Here is a 27,318-nt window from a genome sequence, read left to right as displayed (position 1 = left end):
ACATTGTTTGATGAAAATAATCAACCTACAGAGGGCTGAACTCAAAGACTTCCCGAAAGTCAAAGTGAAAAAATGATGCAGCAGGCTAATCCATTTGGCTGAAATTTCATTGCAGCAACTCAAAATGGTACTCAGTAGTTTGTATGGCCCCCATGTGCTTGATGCATGCCTGACAACATCCGAACATGCTCCTAATGAGATGATGAATGGTGTCCGGGGGTGTTTCCTTCCAGATCTGGACCAAGGCATCACTGTGCTCCTGAACAGACTAAAGTGCAACCTGGCGGCGTCAGATGGACCAAAACATAATGTCCCAGAGGTGTTCTATTGGATTTAGGTCCGGCGAACGTGGGGGGGTCAGTCAATAGTATCAATTCGCCACATGAGGCGGGGCATTGTCGTGCACCAGGAGGAACCCAGGACCCACTGCACCAGTGTAGGGTTTGACAATGGGTCCAAGGATTTCATCCCGATACCTAATGGCAGTCAGGGTGCCATTGTCTAGCCGGTAGAGGTCTGTGTGTCCCTCCATGGATATGCCTCCCCAGACCATCACTGACCCACCACCAAACCATGCTGAACGATGTTACAGGCAGCATAACATTCTCCACAGCTTCTCCAGACTCTTTTTTTTATATCTGTCACATGTGCTCAGGGTGAACCTGCTCTCATCTGTAAAAGCAAAGGGCACCAGTGGCAGACATGTCAATTCTGGAGTTAAATGGCGAACGCCAATCAAGCTCCACGGTGCTGGGCAGTGAGCACAGGGCCTACTAGGGGACGTTGGGCCCTTAGGCCACCCTCATGAAGTCTGTTTCTGGTTGTTTGGTCAGAGACATTCACACAAGTGGCCTTCTGGAAGTAATTTTGTAGGATTCTGACAGCGCTCATCCTGTTCCTCCTTGCACAAAGGAGTAGATACCGGTCTTGCTGGTTAAGGACCTTCTACGGCCCGATCCAGCTCTCCTAGAGTAACTTCCTGTCTCCTGGAATCTCCTCCATGCTCTTGAGACTGTGCTGGGAGACACAGCAAACCTTCTGGCAATGGCACATAATAATGTGCTATCCTGGAGGAGCTAGACAGCCTGTGCAACCTCTATAGGATGTAGGTATCGCCTCATGCTACCAGTCGTGACACTGACCCGAGCCAAATACAAAACTAGTAAAAAACAGTCAGAAAAGGTGAGTAGGAAAAAAAATGTCTGTGGCCTCTACCTGTAAAATCATTCCTGTTTTGGGGGTTGCCTAATTGTTGCCCATCCAGGGCACCTGTTGTTAATTTTATTAAGATCAATATCCCAGGAGTTTAATTGACTTAATTCTGTACTCTGAATAAAAAGTGTTCCTTTATTTTTGTGAGCAGTGTATGTGTATACACAGTGTTTTACAGCAAGTGTTTTCACTATCTGCAGACAACATTGTAGCTTTTGAATAATACATTTTTAATGCACAGGCAGAACTTTACTAGTCGCAATGCAAAGGAAAAAGGGATTAAAACTATATAAAAAAAAAATGAAGCAAAAAATGCAGACCTGTTTTCAGCAAGGTGTATGAAAAGGAACTGTAAATAAAGGTTCAGGAGCATTATAAAAGCTGGCTACTTTCCTGTATTCCATTAGGACATGATAACTATTTCATGTGCACATACTGAAAGATTAAGGACCAGAGAATATCTGTTCACAAAAGTCTTAAGTTCTTAAACTGATTTATATTTATTTCTTATAAACAGAGTGTTATGTATCGGTATTGGAGACATGGATCCTAAACTCAATATAACAAATGATGGGTAAGTTGGCAAGTTTCGATTGCAGATTGAGCTGCCCTTGTACATTTTTTTTCTTGTCGGAGCATTATGCACATTTATTATTTTTCATTTTTATACAAGTCTCTTTGAGAAAATATAAATACTTAAGTAGTCATTAATATACTTTGCAGGAAAACTCTAATGCTCACAATATCTGAAGACAAACCAACTGAAAGGGTCCATTCAGACTATAGGTGCTTTCTAAAATGGAATGAGGTAAGTAAACTCTCTAGGCTGACATAACACATCCCCAATAACACAGGCTGCACCCAGACAAACAGAATAATGAGATGAACTAGTATACTCCCCCCATCGGTACCTTGGGAACAACTTTGCTCATGTTATTGGCTCTACGCAATGGTTCAGGCCAAAGGGCCACAGAGTTTCTTCCTGCCTTGTGTGCATATTCATAAAGCACCTTTTTTATTATACCTAATTGTCAGTGAAATGTACAATGCTTTTTATTTCACAAACGTTTTATTGAATTTTGTTTTTGGTAAAATACACAGCAGATTTTAGCATGGATCACAAGCACACAATTTCATTGAACAAGTACGACAACATGAAGAGATGCAAAATGCAAAGAATAAAATCCATAACAGAAACAAGGTGTAGTTGCAGCTCCAAATACTACATGCTATGAGTAAGGTAGTCTGGGCAAAGAACAAACACCTTCATGGAAATTTCTCTTAGGCCAGACAAGGAATAACTCTATATAAACATAGGAAAAGGGTCTATTAGATTAAATCGTGAGGGAGCATGCAGAATAGGAATAGAGAAAAAGAGAAGGGTGAAGGAAAGAATGAGAAAGCAAGAGCAGAGGAGAGTTCTCTTAAAGCCCAACCGAACCCACGTATGCCGGGTTGACCAGCTATAAGAAAAAAAAAGGAGGCATCGCTCCAATTTCATGACTGTTGTAGTCCAACCACAGGGTTCAGACCCTGAGAAATTGTGGGTAACGTTAAGTATAACAGTACGTTTCTTGTGCACAATGGGGTCTATGAGTCTTTGTTTTACACCAGCAAAGGGGATTGATGGTTATTTGGCTGCTAGAAATGTAAGCCCCACGTGCCTATTGAGATTGGAGATCGGTCTGTGTAAGAAAGCTTCCCAGGGTTTACAAATAGGATTAAATAATATGTAAACCCAATGAGGACTGCAACTAACAAGTATTTTCGTAATAAGTTGGGCGATTATTGTATCAATTATGTAATATATATGAAAAAAAAAAAAAGGGGGTGGTGTGCAATTTGATTAATATGTAAATTAAAAAAAAACTAAACGTAAAAACTTAGAGATATACTGTACTGTATATACTTATAGAGGTTGAATCTGGTACATACCATCAGACTCTGAGATCAAAATTTTTATCTAAGAAAAAAAAAAACCCTAAAAACAGTATGTTGCAGATTTTCTGACAGGACTGTAATTTAATAATATGCATGACAGAGTCCCTTGTCATAGACTGGTAGCTTGATACAAGCTACCTGCGCCTGCTGTCATTAAGACGTTTAGTAGCAGCAGCATGCTTTTTGTAGAACCTGTCATGATGGGATTAAAAACCAAAAATGATCCCTTTTAAAATGCAAAAACAAGAGCTTCAGATATTCGCTACTATAGGGGTTAATTTATACTGTGAAGCAGTGAAAGTAATTATATATTGGGACCACCCGGGGCTGTGTATGCAAATGTAACGCTTACCAGTGAGTTCATTCCAGGCCAGATCTGCCTTTTGAGGGCTTTTTCTGCCCTATTATTAAAACTGAAAGAAAAGTTCACAGCAATCCCCTTCCCTCGCAGGGGTTTTCACCATCAATCCAAAATAACAAAATTCAGCCTCCTGGCTCTCTTAACAGCACCGTTGCTGAGGCCTCATGCCTCTGTCCTCCTGACCATCTAACACAATATCCCAGTGCTTGTGTACAAACTCTGTAACTCTGACAGCTCTTTTTTTTCTTGCAGCTCCCTGCTGCTCTGTCTTCCAGGCTAGGACCTTTGTCTGTCCTGGAAAGCACGGTGCAGACATGCACCTCTCTGCTCCCTTGCACACACACTGACTACTGGGGGGGGGGGGGGGGGTGGAGCCCTGGAGCCCTGGAGCCCTGAAGCCCTGAAGCCCTGAAGCCCTGAACTCTAATCCTGACTACCCTAGGAACAAAACACACCCCTGCACCGTCAGTGTGCCTGTTCTCTACAAAACCTGGGCCCAGACTGCCTTTTAACACCTTGACAAGGCACCGCTTTGCCACAATATATATAAAGCTTCTATCATACAGTACATATAATAATCAAATATCCAGAAGTAGGATATACAGGGTATAAAAACTGGGGAGTCAGACATAAAGGGTGGAGGGGGGATATTAAACCTTTTATTTTAAAGTAGTGCAAAAGGCTGAGACGTTTTGCATGGGTATACTCATTTTTAAATCTAGGCAATCCTGGTAAACTTTTACTTTCAATGTAGTCATTTACCTCCTGTGTGTTAGCCTCCAGCTTCTCTGGGTTCAGCTGCTGATCTTCCTTGTACAGATCCCTTAAAGTGGTTGCAAAGGTTGTAATAAAAAAAAAAAAAAAGTCAGTTACCTGCTCTGTGCAATGGTTAACACACACAAAGTGACTCAGCCCCGCCCCCACTCCCTCCTTACAGGCTGTGATTGACAGCAGCAGGAGCACTGCTGCCTATTAGTCCTGTGAGGAAGGAGAGCAGTGCTGCTGCTGTCGGGCACAGGGCTGATACGCGATCAGGATCAAGCAAGTATAAGGTATGTCGCAAAAAAGTTTTTTTACCTTTTGAGACAATGCATAGGATGCATTAAGGTGAAAAAAAAGCCTTCTGCTTTTTTACAATCACTTTAAATTAGTCATTCTGTATGCAGGCCAACTAATTGGCCGACCAACTAATCAATAATGAAAATCATTGACAACTATTTTTATTATTGATTATAATCAATTATGTTGATTAGTTGTTTCAGCCCTAAACCCAACATTACATATTCCTGATATGTGCCTGCTGCATCATGTACTTGTGTAAAAAAGTGTCCTGTTCTCCTGCCAGTCCGCCTGCTTTCCTAATAAAAACTGACCACACTAGACTTGAGAGCACAGCGTGGTCCATGTTCTGGCTGTGCTCGGAGTTTCGACTTGACATGCAACCCCCCCCCCCTCCCCGCACAGCCATTCACTGGGAAGGCTAGTTTACTGCTGTTTTTCCTCCCCCCCCCATCTCTTTAAACTCCTTATGCAGCTGAGAACAGATGGTATATCTTCATCTATAAAAAAAAAAAGGGGGTTGGAATATATTTTAATAATTTATATATACAGTACACAAAGTTTTTTGCTTTTCATTTCTATGAATGGGTTGTTTTACAAGGTGAAGATTTAAGTATCTTTTAATATTCAAGTCCACCTTGAGCATATTATTATAAACGGGTATCCAAAAGTGACGGGGGGCCTTAGGGCAGGACCACCAAATATGAAAAAAGGTACAAAATTCTCTGACGCACCGAAAGCAAGTTGGGGGACCACTGGGAACAAATTTTGTCTATATTTTCAGGGGTCATATACCAGTGACAAAGTACCTTTATACACGTTTTCTTATGCCAGTATTTTAGGAGAGCATTTTGAAGTGACTGTCAAAATTTTGTTTGTCTGCCTGGTCAAGGGTTTCACCTAGTCCATTTTCCTCCTCCAGGCAGCGGTTTTTAAAGGGGGTTAAGCATATTGGATATTTTAATGTTTCCTGCGACACGGCTAGTGATAAAAATGTTTAAGTATAACAGAGTGCTTTTCACTCGGGTAAATTCCAATTTTTTATCAGGTGTTGCGAGGATTTAATACTGTTGATAGTTCACATATCTCAGATATGCTTAGTACCTTTCGTTTGCCACCAACACTAAGGGGTTTTTGTAAGCTGGAATGATTGATGGATTATGCAGGATACCCAACGGGCAGATGAGACCAGATTAGATCACTGGAGTAATTCACCGAGTTCTACAGCCGGAGAGTCTGTTGCATTGATGGATGAGTGATCCTGGGTCTATGAGGGGGAGGAGTCTAAATTAAATGATATATTCTGCTATTGTAAAGCGGGTCCAGATGGACATTTCATGAGTGGTGTGCAAGGATACAAGGGGACAACCACTAAGAAATAGTTTTTAGATCAGATACTGCAAGCCCACCTGTCAATCTGCAGTGGTATAACACAGAGGCTGACCGTCAGTCTTGGTATAAAACAATGCAACAAAGTTTAAACCTTTTTCTTTGTGCGGTTCTCAATACATGACTTGATATTGGGACTGGCAAGACTAGTAGTATAGCAGTTTAAGCAAATAAGTCATTTTTAGTGCATGGTTCCTGCCAAACCAAAATATAGGTAGAGGTGTGCAGGTAGTAAGGAGGGGATCCAAACCCTTAAACAAAGAGGGATAGTTTGCTGTATAAAGAGACTCAAATGATGGGATAAGCTTAATGCCAAGATGTGGTAGGGAGCTGAGCCAGTAATAATTTCCTTGGATCAACTGAAGTTGGTCAGAAGTCAAGTTTTTACATTTAAAGAGTTGGATTTAGTTTCAGTGACTTAAAGGTTTGAAATAACCGCAAAGTCAGAGAACCGTGAAGAGATTAGGGAAGGTGATGGGAGGAGAGGATGTATGCATTAGAATGTAACCTGTGAAAAGCATCAGTTTATGGTGCTCTCCAGCTAATTGAAGCCTGTGGATATCTGGATGTTTTGGAATAACTGTTGCTAGGAGCTCAAGTGCCAAAATAAAAAGTATGGGGGAAAGAGGACATCCCTAGCTAAATGTGAAGTCATCAGAAATAAAACCTGCATATGTTATTGACTCTGAGGGTTGGGCATAAGGGCCTGAGATCCAGAAAAAACAAAGGCCCTCTAGAAGCCCGCTTCTAGAGGGCAAAAAACATGTCTTGTCAGAAGACCGTATCGAAAGCCTAAAGGACATCAAGAGACCATAGCATGGAAAAAATGGAGCAAGATTTCGCCAGATGAATAAGTTGGACTGCTGTACGTTGTGCGTGCTCCTCTCATTGGTACAAAACCAACTTGCTTGTGAATGATTTTTCCAAGAAAGGAGTTGAGTTTGGTAGCTAGGATCTTGGCAAGAAGTATGACATTTGTATTTAAAAGGGAAATTGGTCTGTAGTTAGACCATGTGGGTCAGTTGTTGGTTTTGGGATCAAGACCACATTGGCTTTTAAGGTTTCATTAAACAAGGGGGTCCCAGTTTTACGATGGTAAAAAATATGTTGCAAATGTGGAGTTAGAAGATCAGAAAGAGTGGAGTATTCACCCAGGCCCAGTCTTTTTTTAATGCATGGTTTCTTTTAATGCTTTGACGGGCACAGGTGAGGCTGCATTGACGGGCACAGGTGAGGCTGCATTGACGGGCACAGGTGAGGCTGCATTGACGGGCACAGGTGAGGCTGCATTGACGGGCACAGGTGAGGCTGCATTGACGGGCACAGGTGAGGCTGCATTGACGGGCACAGGTGAGGCTGCATTGACGGGCACAGGTGAGGCTGCATTGACGGGCACTGGTGAGGCTGCATTGATGGACACTGGTGAGGCTGAATTGATGGACACTGGTGAGGCTGAATTGATGGACACTGGTGAGGCTGAATTGATGGACACTGGTGAGGCTGAATTGATGGACACTGGTGAGGCTGAATTGATGGACACTGGTGAGGCTGAATTGATGGACACTGGTGAGGCTGAATTGATGGACACTGGTGAGGCTGCATTGATGGGCACAGGTGAGGCTGCATTGATGGGCACAGGTGAGGCTGCATTGATGGGCACTGGTGAGACTGCATAAAAGAGCACAGGTGGGGCTGCATTGATGGGCACAGGTTAGGTGGCATTGATGGACACTGGTGAGGCTGCATTCCTGGTCACAGGTGAGAGTGCATTGATGCGCACAAATCAGGCTGCATCGATGGGCACTGATCAGGCTGCATCGATGGGCACTGATCAGGCTGCATTGATGGGCACAGGTGAGACTGCATTGATGGGCACAGGTGAGACTGCATTGATGGGCACAGGTGAGGCTGCATTGATGGGCACGGGTGAGGCTGCATTGATGGGCACAGGTGAGATTGCATAAAAGCACAGATGAGGCTGCATTGATGGGCACAGGTGAGGCTGCATTGATGGGCACAGGTGAGGCTGCATTGATGGGCACAGGTGAGGCTGCATTGATGGGCACAGTTGAGGTTGCATTGATGGGCACAGGTGAGGCTGCATTGATGGGCACAGGTGAGGCTCCATTGATGAGCACAGGTGAGGCTCCATTGATGGGCACAGGTGAGGCTCCATTGATGGGCACTGGTGAGGCTCCATTGATGGGCACTGGTGAGGCTGCATTGAAGGGCACTGGTGAGGCTGCATTCATGAGCACTGATCAGGCTGCACTGATGAGGCTGAACTAATGGGCACTGATAAAGTTGTTGTTAATATTTATTTTTGTAACTTCTGCATTCATGCAAAAACAGTGTCATTTTATGAGATAATTTATGAGAGTGTGATTAGGGGCAAGCAGGGTAGAGGTTGGATGGGGCAACTGGTGGTGAATAACACTTAAGGCCTGGCTAGTAGCTCAAGACTTGAAATTTTGAGCCCTGAAAAAACCCCCTTAAAAGACCTACATAAGAAAATACAGGCACATCTAAAAAAAATTGAATATCAGCAAAAAGTTAATTTCAGTAATTTAATTCAAAATGTGAAACTCCTATATTTTATATAAATGCTTTACACACAGAGTGATATATTTCAAGCTTTATTTTTATTTTTTAATTTTGGACATTATGGCTTACAGCTAGTGAAAACCCAAAACTCAGTACCTCAGAAAATAATATTACATAAGACCAATAAAGGATTTTTAATATAGAAATGTTGGCTTACTGAAAAGTATGTCTATGTACAATATGCACTATACCAATACTTGGCCAGGGCTCCATTTGCATGAATTACTGCATCAAAGCAGCGTGGCATAGAGACGATCAGCCTCTGGCACTGCTGAGGTGATTTGGGGAGCCATGTCATCTGCTGGTGTTGGTCCACTGTGTTTTATCAAGTCCAAAGTCAGTGTAGCCTTCTACCAGGAAAGTCTAGAGCTTCCCTTTGCTGAGTAGCTTTATGGAGATGCTGATTGAATTTTCCAGCAGGACTTGGCCAGCAAACTCATTTGACCTAAACTCCATAGAGAATATGTAAGGTATTTTCAAGAGGAAGATGAGACACCAGACCCAACAATGCAGATGAGCTGAAGGCCGCTATCAAAACAACCTGGGCTTCCATAACATCTCAGCAGTGCCACAGGCTGATCACCTCCATGCCACGCCTTTTTTTTTTTTATATTGGTCTTATGTAATAATCAAATTTTCTGAGATACTGAATTTTGGGTTTTCACTAGTTGTAAGCCATAATCTTCAAAATAAAAATTAAAAAAAGAAATGCTTAAAATATATATTATATCTCCATCCATATGAAATATGAGTTTGTTTTTTAATTGAATTACTGAAATAAATTAAAGTGGTTGTTAAGCCACTTGCATGACTTTGTATAATCCTCTTTGTGTCCTAAGCCTGTGTGCCTCTGTCTCTGTTTTATAAAAAAAATGCTGTATGTAGCTGATTTTAGTGTTCTGCTCGGCAATCGCATGACCGGCCGGCTCTCTCCTCTCCCTGTCTGACAGCTAGAGCGGGAGGAGCTGAAAATACCCCGCTGATGTCACTCAGGAGGAGAGACAGAGAGCCGGTCGGTCACGTGATCGCCGAGAAGCACACTGAAATTGGGTAAGTATAGCATTTTTGTTTATAAAACACATAGACAGAGGCACACAGGCTTAGGAAACTAAGAGGATTATATAACAAATTAACAGTTATCTCAGCAGCAGGAGAGGCGGGCGGGCCGTGATACGGAGCTGACAGGCAGGAAGGGGAGGGGGGAGGAGGACACAGGAGAGCAGAGAGCAGGGCTGCGGATGACAGAGGCACGTAAACTGACCACGTTGTCAGGGCTCAGCAGCCATTATAAACTGTGGTCAGTTTACAGGGGGGCGGACAGAACCAGGCAGGATCAGCCAGGTATTTCAGGTGATAGAAGGGTCCAAATTACACAGCACAAGCACTGTGCTGTATAGCATGCTTTAAGGGAACAGGATCAATATTTTAAGGTTAAAAAAACACTAACTTTTTGATGATATTCTAATTTTTTGAGATGCACCTGTACAGAAGTCAGGAAAAAAGGTGAAGTCCTGGAGGCGTAAACCTGTGGATATTGAGCAGGTCCGGGACTGAAGCTTACCTCAGTTTGCAAAGCATTAGTGTGTGTAAAGCAGGATATCTATAGGATAATGAAACATCATATCAATAAACGAATATGGAACAGAAATAGATTGTGGAGGTCTAAATTAAACCAAAAAATAACAGCGAGAACAGAAAGGATAGGGGGGGAAAGGATGATAGAAGGGGAATTATTCCACCTAAGAGCGCTGGTTAAATCCAAGTGTTCAATATCTTCAATTCAGGGGCGTAACTACAGGGGTTGCAGGGGTTGCAATCGCTACCGGGCCCCATGCTCCAGGGGGCCCGGTAGCAAACCAGTGGGGGAACTTCCAGGATTGCAAAGGTCACACTTGCGACCGGACGCTGGCATTGCACCACTGTGGGGAGGCCCCAAGATTGCAGAAAGGGGGCCCACTGCAGAACTTGTGAAAGAATCCTGCTGCGGGACCGTAATAAAAGGCCATGCAACGAGTGTAAAGAGCCCCAGGATTAGTGGGAAGAGCCCTGGGCTTGAAGGTAAGGGCCCCGGCCAGGGGTCTGGGGGGCCCTTCATGGTTTCTTGCATCAGGGCCCTGAAGGTTCTAGTTACGCCTCTGCTTCAATTCATCATATTTGGCATCCATAGTGCTGGAATACAGAAGGAAGCTTATGGCAGCATTATTTTCCACCATAGTGATATCTGCATCTAGCATGTCCTGGCTTTGAGCTGGTATGTGTAGAAGCTATGTATTGCGAAAAAAGGCAGCTGCCTTTGCCTTATTTGTAGGGAAGGAGACAGGCTTAGTATAAAGATGGGACAACCAATGACAACCTGGTAGACAACTACCAGGTTGCTAGTGAGAATAGGGTGACCTGTACGGAGAGCCATAGGTTTTGATTTTGGTGCAATGTGACACAAGCCTCTAGCCAACAGGGTGCTTGGCTTATTACTATGGGCGTAGAACTTCCGTCAAACACTTTTGTTTTTATGCTATGTCTGAACAGCAGTCCTTTTTTTATTTTTTTATTTATATCGATGAAGTTTAGTGTTGGGGGAAGGATTGGCTTTGTGGGCCCTAGTGGCCTGCTCCCATTCTGATTCTGGCTGCTGTTTGCGCTGATCCCTCTGATGTTGCCTCTACAAATATATTTGTATTAAGTGGCCTCGTTTACTGGCCTTGTAAGCTTTCTGTACAATGCTTGGCGAGGCGACTAAGTCAACGTTCTGCTGGAAATAGTCTATGGTAAGAGGATTCAATTTTTCAAATATGTCCGGATGGGACAATAAGGAATCGGTCCAAGTGGACGATCTGGACTATTGTGCAAAAGATTTTGACGGGGTTATGATCTGATCATACTACAGAAAGGATAGATGCCTACAAAAGAACAAGTCATATGGCATGTTGGAACCACATGTGATAATTCAGGTAGAGAGCTTGTGAGAGGAAGAATAGTACATATAGTCTCTCGAGAGTGGATTTCTCTATGCATCTGAGGCCAGTTTGCTTTAACTACGTTTTTAATGATTTTGCCATTCTTAATTACCTTATTAATAGTGCTATATCTGATAAATCATTTTAAACAATTAATAAATACATATATGTCACAGTAAAACATTACTAAACTAATAATAAGCACAATGGTCTACTGGCATAAAGACTTGGTTCAACCCAAACATTCTCATAATTGAATATCTGGTTTTATGGCAATCTGTGAAGATTCTTTTCACTTTTTGTCTCAGTGACATGGTGTCACAAGAACAGAAGGTGATAATAAACCTCTTCATTGAGGACAGATCCATTAACATTTTTTTTTTTTTTAAGAAGCTTGTGGATCCTTGCCTGCCATCAACTACTTAGCCTTCCCTACTCTAACCAGAACTAAACAAAAAGAGAACTGCCTTGGAGGTAAAGCTGATATTTGTGAAACTAGCACAGCTGTAAATTAGGAAGTGCATATTTTTCTAACCTACCACTCCATACTTTGTTACATTTTGCTAAGTAGATAATTGAATTGGACTATTTTTCAGTGAAGACATTTCCTGTGCGATTATTAAGGTCCCCTAATTCTGTCACATTGTGCTATTTCTTCACAGAGCCTTGGAGAAGGCAGCAGCTTCTTCTATGCAGTTTTCAGATTCATCCTTCCAGTGGCTTACAGCTATCAGCCTGATCTTATTATAATATCTGTGGAGAATAACAGGAGTATTGGTACAAAGGATATTCTTCTGCTCACTAGCCTGCTACAGGGTTTATCTGAAGGAGCGGTTCTTTCTATTGTTCCGGTAAGCCTAGCCATGAACTGTTGAATAGAAGTTTCAGAAAAACGGTGGTAACTGGTCACATACTTAAGCTGAAATAAAAGGGAGGATATCCAGCACACTAAAAGCTATCAGTCTCAATAACTGGATAAATAAAAACAACAACAAACAGTCACGTAGGAGAGTCCAATGTGCTAACTTAGTGGCAGCCACTGTAATGGAGCTAGAAGTGATTTTGCAGGGAAGACAAGAAGAGAGGCAGCGCCATCTAAGAGTAGTAGTAGTATGAGACTAATAGCCATAATAAGTAAACCATTCACAAGATAATGATATATAAGGAATTGTCAAAAGAATAAGTCCCTCCTGTGTACAACTGGATGGTCGGCAATCCTAGTGAGGAAGGCCGGATGGAGCCTTCAGCTGTGTGGGTGGATAGCAACACTTCCTGGAGCTGGTCCAAGGATCCTGAGTGGAACCGACATCCTGGGCGTCACAAACGATAAGCGTAACAAGCGTTCCGAGTGCGCATGCTCCTTCAGGCCGTGGAGGGGGCCATGTTTGAAGGTGGAATTTATATGCAGCCAAATCAGCAAGGTACACCAGATGGTGCTTCATATAATCACGGAGGGACAAGCACTTACATAACATTATCTTGTGAGTTGTTTACTTATTATAGCTTTTAAAGTCTCAACCTGAAATAACACCCTATTATTGATGCAGAATGAGTGTTTTATACAGGGCCATCTTACCAAATGGGCACACTGGGCAGTCGCCCAGGGGCCCCACTTGCCCAGGGGGCCCCATCTGGCCAGCGACCCAGCCCCAGCCAAGCCTTAGTCCCGATTCCCGTGTGCATCCCTCCGCCGAACTTAGGTGGCAAGCGACTGTCGGCCCTGCGCTGCTGTCAGGCCACTTGGGCAGTGGAGGGGGAGCCCACAACTGCAGGAATGCCTGTCCCCCTCCACGGGAACAGGCACACACAGGACAGTTGAGTCTGACTCCCATCCATGTGTACTTTCACTGGAACCAGCAGCCCAACTTGGAAGCTGTCATTAGCCTGGCACTGCTGTACCAATAAATATCGCCTTATCCATAATTTGTATTTTTATTCTTGTGGTTGATTGTGTAGGCGGGGCCCCAGTGCACTGCATTGCCCGGGGCCCTTTAATGCTCTTAAGATGGCACTGGTTCTATACTGTGTTTTTCATTTAATTTTGTTATTTTTTTAGGAATCTGAACTGGAGCTGACAGAGGCCTTGTGTAATGTTCTGTCAGGCTGCCACTCAGGAATGGACTTCGGTCCTTACAAACCTCCCACTGAAGAATGTGTGCAGGACCTTAAAGAAGAGGCTGTTGTCATGGAGAAAACATGGAAATTACTACAGTGTTTTGGTGGGTTACTGTCCCTTATAGAAGAGTCGCTGTAAAATGTGCCATGAACCTTTTGAAAACAACATTGTAGTTAAGCCAATATTCATTTACATTTCTTGATTTAAATTACATTTCAGGTATCTCAATCGTTTTAAACATTATCTGATTGGGCTTAGATACGTAAGAACTATGTATAGAAGATATTCTAAATAGCTTCAAAATGGAGAATTGTAGAAAACCAAAATATGCTATAGTAGGATGGCAAACTGCAATTGAAGTAAACTTTTTTTTTTTTTTTTTATAGTGTTGATTTAATAGTATTGTTTCAAATATTCGCAGTTCTCTGTCTACCAAAGCTCTAACAGATTTTTTTTTTTTTTTTTTTTTGCTACCCCATTTGTCAGGAAAACAATGACAATAGCGTTTTGATCTCTCGCAGCTTTGAAATAGGTAGCCAGTGGAGTGGATGTAAATGGATTAGCATTGCAGTGTATGTACTACTTAAAAGACTAAAAACGACCAAACATCGATCAAACTTTGGCCGAACGGGAGTGCTGGAAAACTTTAGTTTGGCTGCAGTGCTGATCAGTTTATTCTGATAGCAGAGGAGTCACCTCGAATGTATGGGTGGGGCAATCCGCTCCGTAGGCTGAACATAAAAAAAACTAAACCATGTATGTGCAGCTTTATTTCTTTTTTTTTAAGGCTATTGCTCATTAGTAGTGGTGCTGTGGGGATGCTGTGTTTCATGCATAATACCAGCCTTGTACACATACATTTAGTAGCAGGTGCCGATGGATGTGTACTGATTTCTTTATTTCTCATACAGAAAGCCTAAAATTGAGTTACAGGCAAATCTTATAAAATCTGCTATAAAGGTGATCTGGTAGAGTAAATCTACAGAATATGTAGTGACTTTGTACGGGTGTCCTTCAGTAGAACATAGAGCACCTCCTGCATTAAACTTTGTTGGGTGAGTTCAGCAAACGAAAAAGGAGATTGTTGAGGAGGCTACCCCAGCAAACTGCGAACTCTTCATCAGTTCACTGAGTGCAGCATTTTTACTTGGAAGGTTCTAACTCGTATAAATCATTTAGGGATAATCAGATCATCTCAGCAATAGTAAGATGGTTTACAGCTAATATTAGTGCCAGCAAACATTTATTTTATATATTTTCTTTGGATGCTTGTTAGCCAGGCATAAAATAAGTACTCCGCTTTAAAAAATCAAACAATACATTGTGTGTCTGAAAATGTAGAAGCGTAAAAGAAATCAGACATTTTATGTCTTGAATGTTGTAACTTCTATAAATTTTTTTTTTTTTTACTGTTCTTCATTTTTGCTGTGCCTTACAGGTGTACCCAGGGTAAAAATAGATGGCAATTAGTTTAAAATTGTTTAAAATACATTTTTGGAACACTATGTGTTTAATGTTCTGCTTCATCCATTCAACTCCAACTATTATTATTGCTATCTAAAAATAATTTTTTTATTTCTTAATTTTGTTTAGCAAAATAGAAGATTTGTAATTGAAAACGGACGCATGAAGTCATGAAAAGGACATAAGATGGTTATTATCAATGTTTCACAACAAGCCGCTCAAGAAAATACTTTTATTGCTTTGGACAGGGCAGGTTCTTTTTCAATAGGATTGTAAAACTATTGAACTTTTTTTATTAAAAATTAATAGTATATAAAAGTTTGTAAGAACAGATATTAAAAAGAAAAAAAAAATACCAACTGTTTCACTATGCTATGTTTTCTATTTTTTTTCCTTATTTTTTTTTTCTGTTCCAAATTTTTAATTCAAGTTTTCAAAGTTTACATGCAACAATCAGGAAGAATGGGACTCACATTTAGGAGTATTGATTGTAATCAAGAAGCTAAGGCTTCCGTTTCTAGGCCAAACAAGCATTCAAAGCAGCTATAAACCCACAGACCATGATCCAAAATGTCCCTTTCAAAATGATAGGAAAACAGCAGGAAAAGAGAAACCAGTAGGTGGGGGGGGGGGGGGCGCAATGTTGTAATTAGTGGCAACAAACAGTAGAAGCATGACTTTATGGTTCTAGCAATTTTAGTATAATTATCATGCAGGGTGGCATCAGTCTTGGCATGGATCATGGCACGTGTAACTCTGTAGCAGGCCTGTATTTGTGGGAGGAGCTAGCGTACTTATAAGAGGCTGCTCCTGCCCGCCGCATCACACGCTCTCCTCTCTTGGGCAGCCGAACTTCCGGGTTCCACCTGCCACCGCCACGTCCTTCAAGTCTGCATCCCCTGCAGTCGGATCATCCGCTCCAGCGGCCCGCCGGGCCTCAGGTACTGTTGGGGGGGGGGGGGGGGGCTTGATTTCTGCCTTGCCTCACCAGGCCACGGCCCTGCTTCATACCTTTTCCCTACTTATACTGTCACTACCACTGGTACTACCTGTATACTTCTATACTGCTATTTTCTACTGCTACCATGGGTACTACTACTGTGGATACTGCTACTCTACTGAATATTAGTTTCTTACCATGGGTACTACCACTATGTGTACTACTACTCTGCTAATACTATTGATACTATGGGTACTGCCACTCTGCTTATACTATTGATACTATGGGTACTGCCACTATGTGTACTGCTACTCTGCTAATACTATTGGTACCATGGGTGTTACCACTATGTATACTGCTACTCTACTGATACTGCTGATACCACTTATACTATTGCTATACGTGCTGCTAAACTCCTGTTTCTGTGTACTACTGCTTACATACGGCTACACTACAATACTATTACTACCACAAACTACTGCCATACCGATACACTGCAAATACCATTGCTATGCGTACTACTGCTGGATGCAGAGCTGCACTGCCGATACTGTGTACTACTGCTACATTACAAATACCATTACTGCCGCGAGTGCTAGTACTATAACGATACACCGCTAAATACTAATACTATGTGTACTGCTGCTATACTGATAAACTGTTAATACCATTATTATGTGCGCCACGGCTGTATCTACTGCTACACTAACAATACTATTACTACCGCGTGCACTACTGCCATACATATACTGATGTACTGCCAATACTATTACCTTACGTGTACCACTGCCATATATACCGTCACACTATGTCACTACTATAGACGCTGCTATACTTCTACGTTGCGTCACTGCTGATACTATTAATACTATATGTATTACTGCTATACACTGCTACAGCACTACTAATGCGGTTACTACCGCCCGTGCTACAGCAATATATACTGCTACACTACATGACTACTAAATACTATCGCTACCGCATGTATTACTGCTATATGTATACTACTACACTACTTATACTACTACCATGTGTACTACTACTACTACTACTTCGCTAGGTATGTTGCATTACCCCTTCATCAAGCCCCCGTACAGGGTCAGAGAACTGGCTATTTAGGACTAGGCGCTGGCCTTAGCCTCACTAGTAGCTGGTCCAGCGAGGCCGATTCCCCAATCTCAAAACTGAGATTTTTTGCCCTCGGGCCAAATCATAGTTAGTGCCTCGCATCCACCCATCTCTTGGGGTCATAGTTAGGGCCTCACCTGTCACGGCCACACGTTTAAAATTTTTACCGTCAGAGAGGCCAACCCCCCGCCACCATGCTAGAGGCTCGTGCCCCACGCCCAAATCATAGATAGAGCCTCTCACCTGCCGCTCGGCAACTAGCAGGGCCTCGCTTGTCATGGGGTAGACAGCTTTTGCCTCGGCACTAGTTAGCGAGCCAGTTCTGTTTTAGCACAAACGGTGTTTATTAACCAGAGTTTTTCTCTCTTTTGTGTAGGGCTGAACGATAGTCGATGTGATATCGACTATCGTGCTGCGGGCGTGGGCAATAGTCACATCGCCGAAGATACGATAGTAAGGCATAGGCATTAGGCAGGGAGAAGTCGGGACTCGGGAGGATTCACAGTGGTTGTAGCAGAACACAGCCCGACATCCGTCCCACGCGTTCAAGTCTGCCTGCCTGCAGCTAGCCTAGTTCTCCTGACTGAGCGGTGAGCAGCGCGCCGTGAGCAGCTGCACAGCTAACCAATCACGTGTGCCTGCTCACGACGTGATTGGTTCGCTGTGCCGCGTTCACCGCTCGGTCAAGAGAACTAGCTGCGGGGCAGACTGAACATGTGGGATCATGTCAGGCTGTGTTCTTCTACCTTAGGTAAGTCTCATTGCATTGAAGGGGACATGGCATGCTGGTCACTACATTGATGGGGGGCATGCTGGTCACTACATTGATGGGGGGGGCACGCTGGGCACTACATTGATGGGGGGGGCACGCTGGTCACTACATTGATGGGGGGGGCACGCTGGTCACTACATTGATGGGGGGCACGCTGGTCACTGCATTGAAGGGGACACGGCACGCTGGTCATTGCATTGATGGGGGGCACACTGGTCACTGCATTGATGGGGGGCACGCTGGTCACTGCACTGAATGGGGGCATGCTGTAGTAACTCTGCATCGAATGGGGGCACACTGTAGTAATTCTGTACTACTAAAAATGCACAACGAAGAGGATCCGCCGCAAAAAAAAATATCGCAATATATATCGTTGGGGGAAAAAATATTGCAATGTGATTTTTTTTTTTTTTTTTTTTTCAATATCGTGCAGCCCTACTTTTGTGTGTTATTTTCTCTTTTCAGCATGTCTCAAGGAGCCAACATAGGCGAAGGGTCATCTCCCCCAAGCACACCCACTAGGCCTAACACCCCTGTTAGAATTTGTACCCCCAGGGGATTCTGAGGACCATCCACACCAGGCTCTTTAAGTTCCTGGACCATCCCCAGGACTTTGGCTGTTTTGCGCCGCAGGGGCATCCCTTTCCCAGCTTCGGCAAGAAAGGCTGAACTCTAAAAACTGCTCTCAGCACATCCTGAGGATCCTGGGCTGGGTACAAGTTCTCAGGGGGTTAGCACGGACTTTCAAGGGACTCTAGACACCATCTTGTCATCACTACAGTTAATCAGTGATAGACTGTCCAAGCTGGAAAATGCTAGCCCATCCCATGTGGACCCACCTCCCTCTAGGCCGGTACTAGCACTCGCTCCTGCCAGCTCACAGGGTAGGCCCCCAGTCTCGCCTTTTTTCTCCCCTTCTGCTTCACCAGTCATTACCCCAGCACACATGTTCCCCCCCAGCCCTCTGCAAGGACATATTAGATGGGAATCTGGTTTCCTTGCTAATTGCCTCCCAAGACATTGTGGAGAACAGGGTGTACAATTACGGTGATTTGGCCGTCGTGATGAAGGCCAGAGACCCAAGACTCAACAAAAAACTGACCATACCAGAGTTTGTCCTAGCCTTCGGTATCTACAGAGATGTTGTGTGCTCAGTGTCCGCAACGCCGGGAGGAATCAGATTTATATATTCATAAGGTGGTTGACTTAAGCCACACGTACAGGGGTTTTATGATTTCCACAAGTCTGTATCGGCAAAAGCAGCCGCAGCCTTGGCCCAGTTTAACATCCATTCTGACTGGAGCCTCTTGGACATGGAACTCTTTTGCAGGCTTAGTACCCCCATCTTGTGCAGTCTGCTCTTCCACCTCTCATACCGCCAACCTGTGCCCCTCAGAGGCCGATCCCTCCTTTCCTGGTTTCTCGGGGGGGGGGAGCTAGTAAGCCTGACCAATGTGGCCAAAGGTATAAGCTTGGTCGTCCCACCATTTATTTAGGCAAAGCTCAAATATGCAACCATTTTGATGGAGGTGCCTGCAGATTACTACACGTCTGTTCCATATGCTTTCGGGCCCATGCCAAATCCATGTGCCCTTCTAGGTTAAATCCTAAGCAATGACCAACCGAGGTGAATATAGATATTCTAGGATACTACTTGAAATCACACCCGTCTCCTCACCTGGTTTAATACTTATTACATGGGTTCTCAGCAGGTTTCCACACTGGGTTGGTTTCACTCCCTATAGGTACACTAGAGTGTCCCAAACTCCTTTCAGCTAGGAACAATTAACTGACAGTGGACGATCTGCTCTGTAAGGAAACCCAGAAAGGTTTCATGATAGGCCCCTTTTCCTCCCCTCCCTTCACCTCCTGGCGCACAAACCCAATTGGAATAGCCACTAGAAAATATTCTAATAAAAAACGTCTTGTCGTTGATCTGTCTGCTCCTCATTTGTCCACTAACCCGAGCCTAAATTCCCTCATTCCATCTACCGAATTCTCTCTTCACTATACCACCGTGGATAATGCCATTCAAGCAATCTTGAGGACAGGTAGGGCAACATGGCTTAGTAAGACCGATATCTCCAACGCCTTTAAGTTATTACCCATTCATCCCTCTTTATGGCATATTCATGGTGTCAAGTGGAGAGAGGAATATTACTTCGCTGTTAGACTCACGTTTGGGGCCAAGAGTAGCTCTAGAATATTCAACATATTTGGTGAGACTCTCTGCTTGCTCCTCCTCAATGTCGCTAGGTGCCCCAAGGTGTTACACTGTTTGGATGATTTTTCGTTGGTCGAACATAGCGACTGCAGCCCTGTTAGTCTAAAGAGCACCGTAGCACTGTTTCTACTTTAGGCATCCCCCTGTCTCTAGAAAAGACGACTGAAGCCACCACCAGACTGGACTTCCTAGGCATCATACTCAATTCCGACACCATGCGGTCTAGTCTCCCTGAGGACAAGCTCGGGCGCATACGCAAGGACGTAGTCAAGTTCCTACAACTGGGAACTTTTACTCGTATAAAGAACTACAATCCGGTTATTGTGCTTATTACCGGGTCTTCCAGATGAACATATTGGTCACTTGGATCCCCCGGCAGGGGCAGACCTGGCCATGTGGATGGAATTCCTAGAACACTGGAATGGGATCTCCATGTTCATCCCACCGATATCCGCCCAAGCCCCGGTCTGTTGGTCAGATGCAGCCACCAATACCGGTTTTGCAGCGATATATAAAAACTCTTGGTTAAGAGATTGTTGGCCGGCAGAGTCTCACGGTTTACCTGCCTTTCACGAGACTTCGACCCTATTCGAAATGCACCCGATAGTGGCAGCGGCTTTCGCATGGGGCAAATCCTGGACAGGAATGGCTGTGAAGTGTTACTCTGACAATAAGGCAGCCTGCGACATAATTAATAAGGGCTGTTCATCTTCTTTGATTATTATGAGGCTAGTTCGCAGGCTGACCTGGTTGGCAGCCACCTTTCAGTTCTTCCTCTATTGCGAACACATCCCAGGCTACTCCAACTCTGCCACTGACGCTTTATCCCGTTTATAAATTGCAGGTCTTTTTCAACCTCCACCCATCTGCCGACAAGTGCCCCACCCGGACCCCAGAGTTCGACAAGTTAATCCTGGACTTGCCAGGATTTTGGCACACAGTAACGAATTGGCTCGGGTAGCCTTATCCGCGAACACCAGGAGGGCATACTACAGAGCCGTGACCATCTTCCAAAGGTTCTCGGTAGAATTTGACTAACATGATCATTCAGTTCGAAACTATGGTCGCTGTTGCCGCTTTTTGCCACCTTCAGCTTAAACCTTTGTATAATACAATCAAACTTTACCTGTCTGGCATACAACACCACGTCTTGACAACCGTTCCAAACCATTCTCCTTTCCTCAGAGCTTACCCGGTGAAGAATATATTGAAAAGTATTAGTAAGGCAGATCATAACACCACGAACAAACAGTTGCCTATAGATGGGGGGAAATTCCGGGCTTTATCCGACGTACTGGACACATTACCATTCGAACCTCATACAAACCTAGTCATTAAAACCTCCATATATTTAGCTTTTTACGGGTTCCTTAGACCCACCGCACCACACCGACTTTAGCCATCACAGATTAACCGACCACAAAGGAAATACAGCTGCAAGAAAAAGTATGTGAACCCTTTGGAATTATATAGATTTCTGCACAAGTTGGTCATAAAATGTGATCTGATCATCATCTAAGTCACAACAATAGACAATCAGTCTGCTTAAACTAATAACGCACACAGAATGAAATGTTACCATGTTTTTATTGAACACACCATGTAAACATACACAGTGCAGGTGGAAAAACTATGTGAAGCCCTAGACTAATGACATCTCCAAGAGCTAATTGGAGTGAGATGTCAGCCAACTGGAGTCCAATCAATGAGATGAGATTGGAGGTGTTGGTTACAGCTGCCCTGCCCTATAAAAAAACACACACCAGTTCTGGGTTTGCCTTTCACAAGAAGCATTGCCTGATGTGAATGATGCCTCGCACATTCAGAAGACCTACAATTAAGAATTGTTGACTTGCATAAAGCTGGAAAGGGTTATAAAAGTATCTCCAAAAGCCTTGCTGTTCATCAGTCCATGGAAAGACAAATTGTCTATAAATGGAGAAAGTTCAGCACTGCTGCTACTCTCCCTAGGAGTGGCCGTCCTGTAAAGATGACTGCAAGAGCACAGCGCAGACTGCTCAATGAGGTGAAGAAGAATACTAGAGTGTCAGCTAAAGACTTACAAAAGTCACTGGCAAATGCTAACATCCTTGTTAGCGAATCTACAATACATAAAACACTAAACAAGAATGTATTTCATGGGAGGATACCACAGAGGAAGCCACTGCTATCCAAACAAAACATTGCTGCATGTTTACAGTTTTCACAAGAGCACCTGGATGTTCCACAGCAGTACTGGCAAAATATTCTGTGGACAGATGAAACCAAAGTTGAGTTGTTTGGAAGAAACACACAACACTATGTGTGGCGAAAAAGAGGTATAGCACACCAACATCAAAACCTCATCCCAACTGTGAAGTATGGTGGTGGGGGCATCATGGTTTGGGGCTGCTTTGCTGCGTCAGGGCCTGGACGGATTGCTGTCATTGAAGGAAAAATGAATTCCCAAGTTTATCAAGACATTTTGCAGGAGAACTTAAGGCCATCTGTCTACCAGCTGAAGCTCAACAGAAGATGGGTGTTGCAACAGGACAATGACCCAAAGCATAGAAGTAAATCAACAACAGAATTGCTTAAACGGAAGAAAATACGCCTTCTGAAGTGGCCCAGTCAGAGTCCTGACCTCAACCCGATTGAGATGCTGTGGCATGACCTCAAGAAAGCGATTCACACCAGACATCCCAAGAATATTGCTGAACTGAAACAGTTCTTTAAAGAGGAATGGTCAAGAATTACTCCTGACCATTGTGCACGTCTGATCTGCAACTACAGGAAACGTTTGGTTGAAGTTATTGCTGCCAAAGGAGGTTCAACCAGTTATTAAATCCAAGGGTTCACATACTTTTTCCACCTGCACTGTGAATGTTTACATGGTGTGTTAAATAAAAACATGGCAACATTTCATTCTTTGTGTGTTATTAGTTTAAACCGACTGTGATTGTCTATTGCTGTGACTTAGATGATGATCAGATCACATTTTATGACCAATTTGTGCAGAAATCCATATCATTCCAAAGGGTTCACATACTTTTTCTTGCAGCTGTATATATTTAGCACCATTACCCACCTGAATCCATTGGAGTTGACAATGCCAACAATTAGAACATTTTTAATTCGAAACACCTGGAATATTTTTCTCAAGGAGAAATTTTAAATGGCGTGAGAAGTTTGAAAAGTGATTTTGTTAAATCGTGAAATATAAAATTGTACTTGCTGTATAGTGAACTTCCACTTATTGTCTGGGTGTCTGGAGAAATAGCCTAGTATTGTCTAGCTTCCACCTTGCAATTGAAGCAAAACTGTTGGATTACTGTTTCTAAAGCATGTTCCTATGAAGAAAATGGTTTTAGATGCTTCTCTTTTGCCAAAGCAGGCGCTGTTTGAAATTCTTTTTTTCAGTTTTAAAGCTTTTTGCTGAGCAATTGCTGTGGACAAACTCAATTTTCTTGATTGATTTTCAAAAGATCATACAAGTGGTTGGCATTTTCAGTAAGAGTTAACAACCTCTCTGGAACAATTTACCAACCCCAGTCATTGTCTTATTTAATTTTTTACTCTAAATACTTACATAGTTACATAGTAGGTGAGGTTGAATAAAGACAACAGTCCATCCAGTTCAACCTGTGTAGGTGTGTGTGGCCGTAATCATCTCCCATACCCCTGAATGTTTTGATCCTTGAGATGTACATTCAAGAGACTTTTAAAAATATCCATACTTCCCACAGTTACTACCATTTGTGGTAGAGAATTCCACAGTCTAGTAGCACTTACTGTAAACAACCCACTGTGTATCCTGAGGTTAAAACGCTTTTCCTCTAATCGCATTGTATGGCCACGTGTCCTCATGCATTCCTTGCCACTGAAGTTTTTTTTCTATGTTGAGATCACTGTTGAGGTATTTATAAATCACTATCATGTCCCCTCTCGCATCTCCTCTCTAGGGAGAATAAATCAAGCGCTTGTAAGTGCTCTTTATAATTAAGGTCCTCCAATCCCCTAATCAGTTTCGTTGCCCTTCTCTGTACTCTTTCCAGCTCCAACACATCCCTCCTGAGGACTGGCGACCAAAACTGGACAGAATACTCCAGGACCAGAGTTTTATAAAGTGGTAGGATTATAGTTTTATCTCTGGAATACATCCCCTTCCTTATGCATACTAATATTCTGCCGGCTCTGTTAGCTGCAGCTTGACATTGCATGCTATTGCTAAGTCTATCTTCTACTAAGACCCCCAGATCTTTCTCCAACTATTCTAAATATATTCACCAAGGATCTCACAGTTTTGACAATTACCGTATTTATCGCTGTATAACACGCACTTTTTCCTCCTAAAAACTGAGGAAAAAGCAGCAGTGCATGTTATACGCCGATATGAAAAAAAAAAAATGTCCAGGAAGCAGCGCCGAGAGATAGAAGGGGGCGGGCAGGGCCGAGGAGAAGGAAGGACGCGCTGTCATTGGAAGTCCCGCCTCCTATGCCGACGTCTATCATAGGCGCCGGGACTTCCGATGACAGCGCGTGCGTCCTTCCTTCTCCTCTGCCCTGCCTGCCCCCTTCTACCTCTCGGCGCTGCTTCCTGGACTTTTTAAAAAGTGATCCAGATAGAATCAATGGCGCTGGCGAGGCTGCAACTACTGGCATTGCGCTGGCGGGGCTGCAATTATGTGTACTGCGCTGGCGAAGCTGCATGAATGGGCACTGCGCTGGCAAGGCTGCATATATGGGCACGGCGCTGGCGAGGCTGTAATGATGGACACTGCGCTGGCTAGGCTGCAATGATGGACGCTTTATAATCAAAGCTTTAAAAAAAAAAAATCACTAACTTCACATTTCTAAACTGTTTTGTTCAAATGGTTTATAGTAAATTTTGATTTGCATAAATTGACAGTGCTATATAAGTACCTATAATAACTAGAAAAGCATCATAAACATGGTAAGACAAAGCTTTAATTTCAAATTTGCTCTTACTAGCTATGGAAGTACAGTAATACATTCCTTGTAGGGCCGGTTCACACCAGATGCAGTCCAGTGCGGGTTTTTTTTTCTGCATCAAAAATGCACCTAAACACATCAAAAAGGTATCGGAATGCACATGTCCCTATTTAAGATGAAGAAAGAAGGAGGTGGAAAAACGCACATGCAGAGACTCATCTGGGCTACGTTTCTATGGTGGGAACTGGCCCTTACACAACATTCAGATGGATTTTCCTTTACAGCCAGTTCTTTTACTCTATCTACTGTCCTCTCCTTGTCACCACATGCCAAACACTATTGCCTTCTGATCCAGGTTCTGAGATTACCTTCCGAACTGTAGTCCGTTAGCAGATTTATGTGGTCTTCTCTGATTTTTAAACAACTCAGTAAGGTTCCAAAACACTAAAAGTGTTTGTTTAATCAAGTTAGCCAAAAATGGTTAAGCATGTATGTTTTATTGCTTTGATGGGTTGTTCCATTTTTGCAGCAAAATTGAGATAACGCCTACATTGTATTATTTGTTCCTTGTTTTTATTCACATAGCATAACTTTAAAAATACTTTAAAATTGCTCCTTAACTTTTTTTGCTTACTTAAAGTTGCTGTAAACCCTCACATATACCCAGTGACATGAACAGCCTCAGCTGATACACAGAGATGGAACAAATCTCTCTACAAAGCTTTCTAGATGCTTTAGAAAGTAACTATGAGCAAGACTGATAGGTTCTTCATAATGCTCTGTGTTTAAAGCTGTATTTCAGATAAGATACCCTTACAATTACAACCATTTATTTCAATCAGGTTAGATTGTAAATACACATCAGATGTATAACTTGACTTCTGTACATGTTAGAAGTCAATAAAACAGAATGCTTGTGTGAGAGTCTACTGTCCTTCAAATTTAAAGGGGGCCAAACTGTGGTCATTGGGGGTAGAAAATGTCCTGGGGTCAGTGGGAGTAAACAATCCCCTTTCGTTGGTGTCAGTGGGAGGAATAGTGCCCCATCATTTGTATCAATAGGAAGAATAGTGCTCCATCATTAGTGTTAGTGAAAGGAAAAGTGCTCCATCATTGGTGTCAGTGGGAAGAATAGTGCCCCATCATTGGTGTCAGTGGGAGGAATAGTACCCTATTATTGGTGTCAGTGGGAGGAATGGTGCCCCATCATTGGTGTCACTGGGAGGAATAGTGCCCCATCATTGGTGTCACTGGGAGGAATAGTGCCCCATCATTGGTGTCAGTGGGAGGAATAGTACCCTATTATTGGTGTCAGTGGGAAGAATAGTGCCCCATCGTTGGTGTCAGTGGGAAGAATAGTGCCCCATCGTTGGTGTCAGTGGGAGGAATAGTGCCCCATCATTGGTGTCAGCGGGAGGAATAGTACCCTATTATTGGTGTCAGTGGGAAGAATAGTGCCCCATCGTTGGTGTCAGTGGAAGGAATAGTGCCCCATCATTGGTGTCAGTGGGAGGAAATTTACCCCATTGTTGGTGTCAATGGGAAGAATAGTGCTCCATCGTTGGTGTCAGTGGGAAGAATAGTGCCCCATCGTTTGTGTCAGTGGGAGGAATTTTACCCCATGGTTGGTGTCAGTGGGAGGAATAGTACCCCATTGTTGGTGTCAGTGGGAGGAATTGTACCCCATTGTTGGTGTCAGTGGGAGGAATTGTACCCCATCCTGGGTGTCAGTGGGAAGAATGATGCCCCATCGTGGGTGTCAGTGGGAGGAATAGTGCCCCATCATTGAGGTCAGTAGGCGGAATAGTGCCCCATCGTTGGTGTCAGTGGGAGGAATAGTGCCCAATCATTGAGGTCAGTAGGCGGAATAGTGCCCCATCGTTGGTGTCAATGGGAAGAATAGTGCCCCATTGTTGATGTCAATGGGAAGAATAGTGCCCCATCGTTTGTGTCAGTGGGAGGAATTTTACCCCATGGTTGGTGTCAGTGGGAGGAATTTTACCCCATTGTTGGTGTCAGTGGGAGGAATTGTACCCCATCCTGGGTGTCAGTGGGAAGAATGATGCCCCATCGTTGGTGTCAGTGGGAGGAATAGTGCCCCATCATTGAGGTCAGTAGGCGGAATAGTGCCCCATCGTTGGTGTCAGTGGGAGGAATAGTGCCCCATTGTTGATGTCAATGGGAAGAATAGTGCCCCATCGTTTGTGTCAGTGGGAGGAATT

General features: G+C 43.5%; 1 protein-coding gene and 1 long non-coding RNA gene across 2 annotated transcripts in view; both read left to right on the top strand.

Annotated features, from left to right (window-relative positions):
- HDAC10 (histone deacetylase 10) overlaps positions 1-15,349 on the top strand; it is a 74,026-nt gene extending 58,677 nt beyond the window's left edge. The window contains exons 17-21 of the mRNA XM_082255988.1: positions 1,730-1,786; positions 1,936-2,020; positions 12,183-12,371; positions 13,577-13,739; positions 15,230-15,349. Coding sequence (XP_082112114.1) covers positions 1,730-1,786; positions 1,936-2,020; positions 12,183-12,371; positions 13,577-13,739; positions 15,230-15,237 — 502 coding nt within the window. The 3' untranslated portion in view covers positions 15,238-15,349. The remainder of the gene's footprint in view (positions 1-1,729; positions 1,787-1,935; positions 2,021-12,182; positions 12,372-13,576; positions 13,740-15,229) is intronic.
- A 5,398-nt stretch (positions 15,350-20,747) lies between these two features.
- Positions 20,748-21,504, top strand: LOC309554026. Its single transcript, XR_014225205.1, has 2 exons — positions 20,748-20,820; positions 20,898-21,504. It is a non-coding gene; the product is annotated as an uncharacterized lncRNA (long non-coding RNA).
- Positions 21,505-27,318: the final 5,814 nt, after the last annotated feature.

This window comes from Pelophylax lessonae, assembly GCF_965119305.1.
Source record: "Pelophylax lessonae genome assembly, chromosome: 4".
Taxonomy (NCBI): domain Eukaryota; kingdom Metazoa; phylum Chordata; class Amphibia; order Anura; family Ranidae; genus Pelophylax; species Pelophylax lessonae.
The sequence above is the reverse complement of the archived record's forward strand: the minus strand, read 5'-3'. Positions and strand labels throughout refer to the sequence as shown.